Source organism: Mytilus trossulus, chromosome 4 (genome assembly GCF_036588685.1).
Source record: "Mytilus trossulus isolate FHL-02 chromosome 4, PNRI_Mtr1.1.1.hap1, whole genome shotgun sequence".
NCBI lineage: Eukaryota > Metazoa > Mollusca > Bivalvia > Mytilida > Mytilidae > Mytilus > Mytilus trossulus.
The window spans coordinates 24,007,857-24,016,745 of record NC_086376.1 but is presented as its reverse complement, the minus strand read 5'-3'; the positions used below and the strand labels follow the sequence as shown (position 1 = coordinate 24,016,745).

Sequence of the window (8,889 nt, the reverse complement as noted above, 5' to 3'; positions counted from 1 at the left end):
TTATTAAATTAATCAGGCTTTTCATTTACTATGGTAGAATGGCGGTTTGTCTATTGTAAATAGAAGACTTTAAAAAGTAAAAATCAAAATACCGATCTCAGAATTCCTAATTTATAACAGCTTCATATAACCAAATTGACAAGATCCAGGTTAGGGTACGCTTTTGCGCCCTCAACCATGTTTCACCCGCCACATTCTTTATGTGTCTTTCTCAAGGCAGTAGCCTTTTGTTTAGTGGTTGTCATTGGTTCATGTCTGTCATGTTTGTTTTTAATACACTGGTTTTTTTTAAAGTTATTCCATATGCTTCCTCAATTGATATGATCAATATTTTACATGTCGGTCTTTGTATAGCCCACAAAATGATATTTTTTTTTTTTCATTATTGAAGGCCGATCGGATGCATATAGTTGCTATCGTCCACTACATTCAAACCTTGGTGGATACATGTAGTTGTCTCATTGGCAAACATACTGTCATACAAAATGGTTTAGCGCTATAAAACCCGTTTCAATCCACACACTTTCTACAGTCGAAAGTGTCTGTACAAAGTCAGGAACATGGCAGTTGTTGTCCATTCTTTTAATGGGTTTTATCATTTGATTTGCAATTTGATGAGGGACGTTCCGTTTTTAATTTTCCTCGGAGTTCAGTATTTTTGGAATTTTACTTTATACCACACACCCTTATTTTCATATTGAGATCAACTTGACATTTAAGTGTTCTTGCTTGCTTGGAAATAACGTAAACCTATACTAGAGGAAATGTGTGTATGTATTGTTTTAAAAATCTTTATCATGTAGCAGCTTGTTTTGTAGCGCACATTTGCGTCATCATATCATAATGGCTCAACTTTTTGTATTTCTACTTCGAAGTACTACATTTCTTCGTTTCCCGTTTTGATTGATCGAAATAATTTTGTCATGTCCTGCTCGTTATCAAATTGAGAAGAGGTGATATGATTGATATATAATAATTTGCAAAAGCCTCCATCTAATGAGGATGAAGACAGCTATAAGTCAATATATAGCCTCCTCTGCAATGGGCAAAACCTTTATCGTATAGTATAAAAGGCCTGGCATGAAAAACTGTGCAACTTTGCAATCATTAAATTCAGTTTCCTGCTGATTTATCAAAAAACAGATATAACAGACAGCAAACAACGACACCTACAGAATTACCGGCTTCTGGCTTTTGACAGACACATGCACAATGTAGCGGGATTTAACGTGTTATGCGAGTGCTTCACACTTCCATTATCCAAATAATGATATACATCAGTTACATATTTATAAAAAAAAATGTGGTATGATTGTCAATGAGACAAGTCCAGCTTCACAGGATACCAAAGACACAGAAATTAACAACTAAAGGTCACGGTACAGCTTTCAACAATTAGCAAAGCCGATACCCACTAGTCAATGACAAAAGGCCTCGAAATGACAAATGTAAAATAATTCAAACGAGAAAATTTACAGCCAAATTACGTACAAAAAATGAACGAAACACAAAAATGTAGCACATCAACAAACGACAACCACTGAATTATAGGCTCCTGACTTTGGACAGGCACATGTATAAAGAATGTGTTGGGGGTTAAACACGTTAGCGGTATCCCATCACTCCCCTTACCTGGGACAATGGTGTAATGGTACAACATAAGCACGACCAATAAAAATCAGCTGAAAAATGCTTAACTCATCAGATGGATACGTATAGATTATTATATGGCATTTTTCATATCAGACCCTTTATCGGCCCAAGGTTATGATATCAGCCCAAGAGCCGCAGGCTCGAGGGCTAATATCATGAACGAGGTCCGATAAAGGGTCTGATATGAAAAATGACATGTAATTATCTTTTTATCATATACTTCAGCAGAAGAAATACAGACAAAAACTGTTAAAATTTAATTTTGTTTGCCTTTGCACTTTCAGATAATATTAATAGACAACCAAACTAAATCTTAACTTTTAATTGTTTTTATTGATATTGCAATCATTATATTTATCTTGTCACAACAATTATCTTGTTTTTTAATAATATTGTCACCTCAATTGTGTCTTTCTAAACATGTTTAACTAAATTCATTTTTGCTCCGCGACCATTTTGTGAAAAGTCACTTGCCGTTTTCCGCGTTCTGTTGTCGATTTCAAACAATTCCGGAAATGCACGAAGTTGCATGTGATAAACGTCACGGAAATTAACGGAAAGGCATGCGATAACATTCCGGAAGCAGTCAATAAAGGTACCTTTATCAGCCCGCTATTGAAATTCTTAGGAATCTGGTTAATAAACCTAGCAATCCTTTTATAGCCTTTTGGTATTTTCAAATGTTATTGAACTGTAAAATTTTAGTAATATTTTATACAAGTATATGATAAATACAAAAATACTACACAGCGTGGACGTGGCCGGTACTTGTATATTAAAAAAATAAAGAGCACAGATCTGAGAGAGTTCGCAGTTACTGATAGCTAGTTCAAAGCCAATAATAATTAATTTGAAATAATTAATGCATCTCAGAATAAATTATCAATCCGTACACATACAACATCAAATTAACTAAGTATAAAGATGTCACAAACAGTCAGAGAAAAACATGATTTTTTGCAATGCCCAGACACAGGTATCGAAATATTGTACAATGTTTGGAATATGTTGTTTATTACAGATTAAGAACCTTAAGGAATCAAAGTTAACTTAATTCTAATTTCGTTCTGAGAGTGTAGAACTTCGAAAAACCATAACTGTTATATCTTCTTATCTGTACCAATATCAACGTACAAGGACTTCTCTTAGCTTTTCCCAAAACACGGTGTTGCCATATTCATCATTCGGATACTCAATGTAAGATTGATCTTGTACAAGCTCAAGAATATGTAGTGGTAACTGCCCAGGTTGGATTTGTTCCAAGAAAATCAGAAATAAAATATTCTCTTTATCTCTTGAATAAATACTTTCCATTCTTGCCATGTTGTATTCAAACATGCACCAGTACGATTCTAGAAAGTGACATGACATAACAATGATTACTTTACGACTAACATGAATAGATGACGTAATATTAGCTGCAATATCGTTTCCTGGAATAAAGTCCCTTTTATGGATGCATAGTTTTAGTCCTCCATCTCGTTCAAGTTGATGTAAAAGATTATTGTGGACAAAATTTGAGTCATTTTCGGCGTAGGAAATGAATGTATCGTATTTATATTCGCGAGTATCGTTGCTGCTCGGTGTTTTTATTGTTCCATGGTATTTACTTTTGATTATGTAATAAAGAAAACGTATCTTCCACCTATGTCTATATATCATACCCCAAAGAACAATTGAACCACAGGAGGCAATTAGTATAGCAATTCCCATGATCAGAGCGAGATACGATGAACACTCCTTATTTAATACATCGTATATAAATTGTGCTTCTCCCATGTTAACTATGGTTCTATTTTTAAGATAGCATTTAATTGAATGTAAATTGATAAGGTGTGTATGATATGTTAAAACCCATTGAACGAAGTCTACGTTATCACAAGCGCATCGAAAATCATTTTCACTAATGTCAACTTTAAGTTTCCCATTCTGATTATTGAATTTTTCTTTTAGCTGATCCTGGAAATATTTAGGCAGAGATGACAGTCTGTTATTTGAAATATCAAGATATATCAAGTGATCCATATGATGAATATCAAATGTGATATTTTCTAACATATTGTTACTTATATTCAACTTGCGTAACAATCTTTGCTGTTTAAAAAACTTCAATGGAAGCCGGTGGATTCTATTATTCGCTAAATTAATAACTTGAAGCTTCTTAACATATCGTAGTATTGCGCCATCGGTATCTTTCGGCAAGACAAATCCAAGTAGATTACTTTGAACGTAAAGATATTTTAAATTTGGAACTCTCAAGAAAAATTTATTTGATACGTTTGTACAAAAATTGTTCGACAAATCTAAGTACTCAATGTAGTTGAATGACGTCACTGGTCCTTTCCACGAGTAAAACATGTTAAAGCTAGCGTCAATAAACTTCACTTTATTGCTTGATATGAGGAGAAAAGGAATTTCGAATCGTAAATTACATCCTCTGTAAATAACCTTTGTCATGTTTGGAGGGACCGATATATAAGGTGGAATATTGTTCTGTTCTTCTTCAACCGAATGCAAGTATCGTTTATGTCCATCTTCTGATCGAATACACCTGTCTTCAGGAAAATCACACATTTCTGGTTTTTCAATAGGATAATGGTGTGTAAACATATTTGATACATTTACAAAGTGTATCGAAGTCTTCAGAACATCCTTGATATATCCTCCGAAAGAAAATTGATTGTCCGCCGCAAAAACGTTTCGTATTGTATTTGGTATATACAAAAGCGCTCCAGATTCCACAAGTTGAATTCTGTTGCCTTCAATGTGTAAAGTTTCTAGGGTTGTATTTTTGAAATTCTGGAAATGTTTTATTGATATTTCTGTAGTTAATTCATTAGTTTGATGAATTTTGTTTATGTTCAATGTTTTAATTGATGTATATGGCAGATCGTTGGTAATATTCTCTAGACCCGAAAACTTCAAACATCGGTTTAACGACACATCTAGATAGATTAGGTTGCTTAATTTGCGAAATGTTCCTATATAAATATAATTGATAGAGCATGCCGACAGATTTATTGTTTCAAGTTTTGGCAAGAGTTTGAATACTTCTGATTTTAGCGTTGTAACATTACAAATACCGGTTAGACCAGATACATCCATATTCCTTAGAGTCGGCATGCTCCAAAAATGTCTGGTCAAATTATTCGGTTGTCGAAAGTCTAATTTAGCTGTAATGAGTGAAATTCCCGTTAAGTTCAAATCCAATGAGTCATAAGGGTTCATTTTAAAGTTCAATTCAATCAAGCTCTGCAATGCAGTCAAGGTATAGCAATGTACATCTGATATATTATTTTTATTTAGAAGTAGTCTTTTAAGACTCACTAGTCCTGAAAATGACCTTTGATGTAAACTAGAAATAAGGTTGTGCGATAAGTCCAATATTTCAAGCATACCGTTGTTATAGAAGACATCATCCGGTACTTCTTTGATTGTATTTCCACTGAAGTTTATTTCTGTTAAATATTTTGGTAATGCAGGAATTTCTGTCATATTTCTATGAGAACAATCCATAGTTTGTTTAAAGTGGGTACATTTACAGAGTGGATCTGCTGGACATAAGGTATCAGAAACCACAATCGCATTACTTTGAACAATCCATACTATTATTAAGTTTTTCATAAGTCCGGAACTGTCTGAAAAATACATTATAATTTTAAGTTGGTTCATTTATTTCGGTAGACTGTTACTCGTCTATCATTGAACATGTTATTTTCCCCCTTGAGTTCATTTATAAAACAAGTTCTATTAGTTTCTAATTCAATGTTTATATGGTTATAAAGATATTTATTTTTTAACTTTCAAAATTAATATATCAATAGCATGAGTAAAACTTGTATTTTTAAATAACCCTTTTTTATTGTTTTGTAAAATTCTACCAAATTACTTTAAACTCATTTAATTTATATTGTTATAATAATCCTAAAAAGAAAAAGAAAATAAATATCATAAAATGTGCTTTATTTTGAAGCTTCTTTTTGCTTTTATACATATTCAATTTCAGAGAAAATATATATCTAGCTTACTACATGTAACTTATTGTTTTAGTAAACTGATCAACAAATTTACAAAATTTACAAAACAAAATCTTTAAGTGACAAAAAAATTAATTTAGAATATTTTGAACTACAATTTACTTTGCCATAATTTTGCATTAATTTTACAAATGAGAATAACTGCGCTCAATATTATACTATTAGATTCCAAGAAAACTAAGGGTTTTTCAGTAATATTTTTTTTCACAGCAATATTTTGCAAAATGGTTGAAAATAAGCACGTAGAAAGGCATATGTACAATTAGGATATACCAGGTTTCTGGGAAGTTGTAAAAGCTGTGAAATTGGGAAAAAATCTCGTAGATTAAAAGGTGGTCTGAGACGTTAATCTGACGAAATTGATGCGTACATATTGTAACCAGGTTTTGTTATTGTATCTTTTAATTATTTTACCTTCATCAGGCGCATTATCAAAATAAATATACTTTAATAGATTTACCTTAAAATAAAATTGATATCAACAGTGAATTAACTAAACTAAAATATGGAACACAAGATTGAATAAAATGAGGAAATAAAATGATAAAAGAAATACACTTTTGAATACTATTTCAGTATGTTTTACTTACCAGGTTTCCTCCAAACTGATTTGGATAATTGTTAGTGGTCATTCATTATTTAGTGTGGAAAACTACCTTCTCAATAGACTCTATTGAAGATGGACAATAAAATCACATTTATTTTGCCCTTTATGACGGACTGCATAGTTATATATTTTAAACTATTCCAACATGCATAAGACAATTTGATCCTTTTTTGTTACTGATGCTGAACTTTCTACAATACACAATGAACTCATTTTGTAAATAACTCCAAATTCAATGGAAAATATAGATTAATTCATTGAACATTTTAATTGTTTGTTATGTTATGTTTCCTTGTTTTGTCTTATTACAAATTAATTCCGGTATAAACAGATTTCGATTCTTTGAACGCACCACTACAACCAAGTACATACCCATACGTAATGGAGAGCTGTCATCATGAGACCTGTCATTATCATCTTCAACTTCAGGTATTTGTCTAGCCTTGTTTTGTCGAATTATCGCGCAGGTTTTGGCTTTTTGTCAATCATATTTCATTCATCATGTGGTTTATAAAACGTACTTACTTTTAGTTGTTATTGGCTTTGATCTCTCTTTAAGTGGCGTAAGTACTCTAAGAAGTCTTTTGTCCGTTGCTTTTATTAATGTTTTATCATTTTCTGTGATTTTTGTCGGTCTTTTGTCTCAAATTTTTGTTTATGTTGCGCTTTCAAACCACTGCATCATGCAAGGAGATGGTAAGGTGCCTATAATCCTGTTTAACCCCAACTTTTTCTGCCTTTTTTCCGTAATTCATGTCGTTGAATTAGTTGGTGTTTTATATAATGCATCAAATAATATCAAGTAAACGATATCAACATACCTTAAAGTGAGCACAAAAACATTCAAAATTCTGTTTTTGTAATCAACACTTCAATATAAACTTTGATGGTTATATGTCTTAATGATAATAAACAACATTACATATGGGGGTAGAATAACTGCATTTTACCGGATTTGAATTTTGGTACTGCAGATTGACAGTTCGTCTATAAAACCATCGTTACTGATTCTAAAATCAAATCCACCCCAGCATACATAATGGACACATCCATCTTCCTCAAGATAGTACGGAGGGCACAAGCTCATGTGAAAACTAAGTTAAATAGAGGATAACAAAAAGTATGATACATATATCACAAAGTTCCTCAGGATAGTACGGAGGGCACAAGGTCTTGTGAAAACTAAGCTAAATAGAGGATAAAAATAACACAAACGTATAATACTTATATCAGAAAGTGCCTCAAGATAGAACGGAGGGCACAAGCTCTTGTGAAAACTAAGCTAAATAGAGGCTAACATGGATAATACAAACGTATAATACATATATCAGGAAGTTCCTCAGGAAAGTACGGAGGGCACAAGCTCTCGTGAAAACTAAGCTAAATAGAGCATAATAATTTAATACAAACGTATGATACTTATATCAGAAAGTTCCTCAAGATAGTACGGAGGGCATACGCTCTTGTGAAAACTAAGCTAAATAGAGGATAATACAAACGTATGATACATATATCAGAAAGTTCCTCAAGATAGTACGGAGGGCACAAGCTCTTGTGAAAACTAAGCTAAATAGAGGATAATACAAACTTATGATACTTGTATCAGAAAGTTACAAGACGCAGATTGATCGAGTGAAATTGTCAAAACTGCTCCAATTTCAATGTAAGTAGGAGCAGAAATAGTTATCTGAACAATGTTAAGACGTGCCTTGGTAGTTTTGATGTTTTGATGTTGAGTTGTATGCTTTCTTTCTTCAAAAAAGCCTTTATCGTTGTTTTACTTTGCTTATAAAGTCAGTTTTTGAATATATCTCTAAAACAAGTGTAACTGCCTCTCTTATGTTTCTCCTAATTTACTACTGATAATTTTATTATCTTTTAGAGCGTCACTGATGAGTCTTTTGTAGACGAAACTCGCGTTTGTTATACTAAATTTGAAACTTGATCTTGATGATGAATGTATAATAAGTACACTAAAAATGGTTGACCTATTGCTTGAGGTATCTAAGAAAAGAACAGAACCTTTTAAATTACACACTGACAATGAACCCTGCATATAAGATCATATTCAGAGCAATCATTTCAGACGAACGTGTATGCTAACTTGAAATAATTCTATACACCAAAATATTACTCGCAGATACTAACAGCTGTTACAGGCTAATTTCAAGTAATGAATAAAGCAATGCATATATACCAGACTAAAGTTGTAATCGGTACAACGGATTACAAGAAAGTGTTTACAGACTTCGGATTCATTTGGAATATATATATATATTAGAACACACCTGCGAAATCGCGGGAATTTAGAGCGTAGTTGAAAGTATCAATGTTAAATGTTGTAGGAAGAATTTTGTAAAAGATTTTGTGACTGGAAAATTAAGGGAAACGTATCAAAAGTCATAGGCGCTTGTGGAAGGACAATTGTCCTCTATTTTCCAATTTTCCAATTTTTGTGTTTTTTTATTAATTTCAATACGGACATACGTTTATTATATTATTATGAACATGCATTACTATAAATAAAGGGTATTTGCTCTTTACTATCAATTCTCAGTTCTGAAGTCTTCAGAAAAGGTATCAAGTCATAGG

General features: G+C 32.4%; 1 protein-coding gene across 1 annotated transcript; it reads right to left on the bottom strand.

Annotated features, from left to right (window-relative positions):
- Positions 1 to 2,647: 2,647 nt before the first annotated feature.
- On the bottom strand, positions 2,648 to 6,717 carry LOC134714921 (toll-like receptor 4). Its single transcript, XM_063576629.1, has 2 exons — positions 6,281 to 6,717; positions 2,648 to 5,291 (listed from the first exon to the last, which is right to left on the bottom strand). The coding sequence occupies exon 2, from the start codon at positions 5,275 to 5,277 to the stop codon at positions 2,779 to 2,781; it is 2,499 nt and encodes an 832-aa protein (XP_063432699.1). The 5' UTR covers positions 5,278 to 5,291; positions 6,281 to 6,717; the 3' UTR covers positions 2,648 to 2,778.
- Positions 6,718 to 8,889: the final 2,172 nt, after the last annotated feature.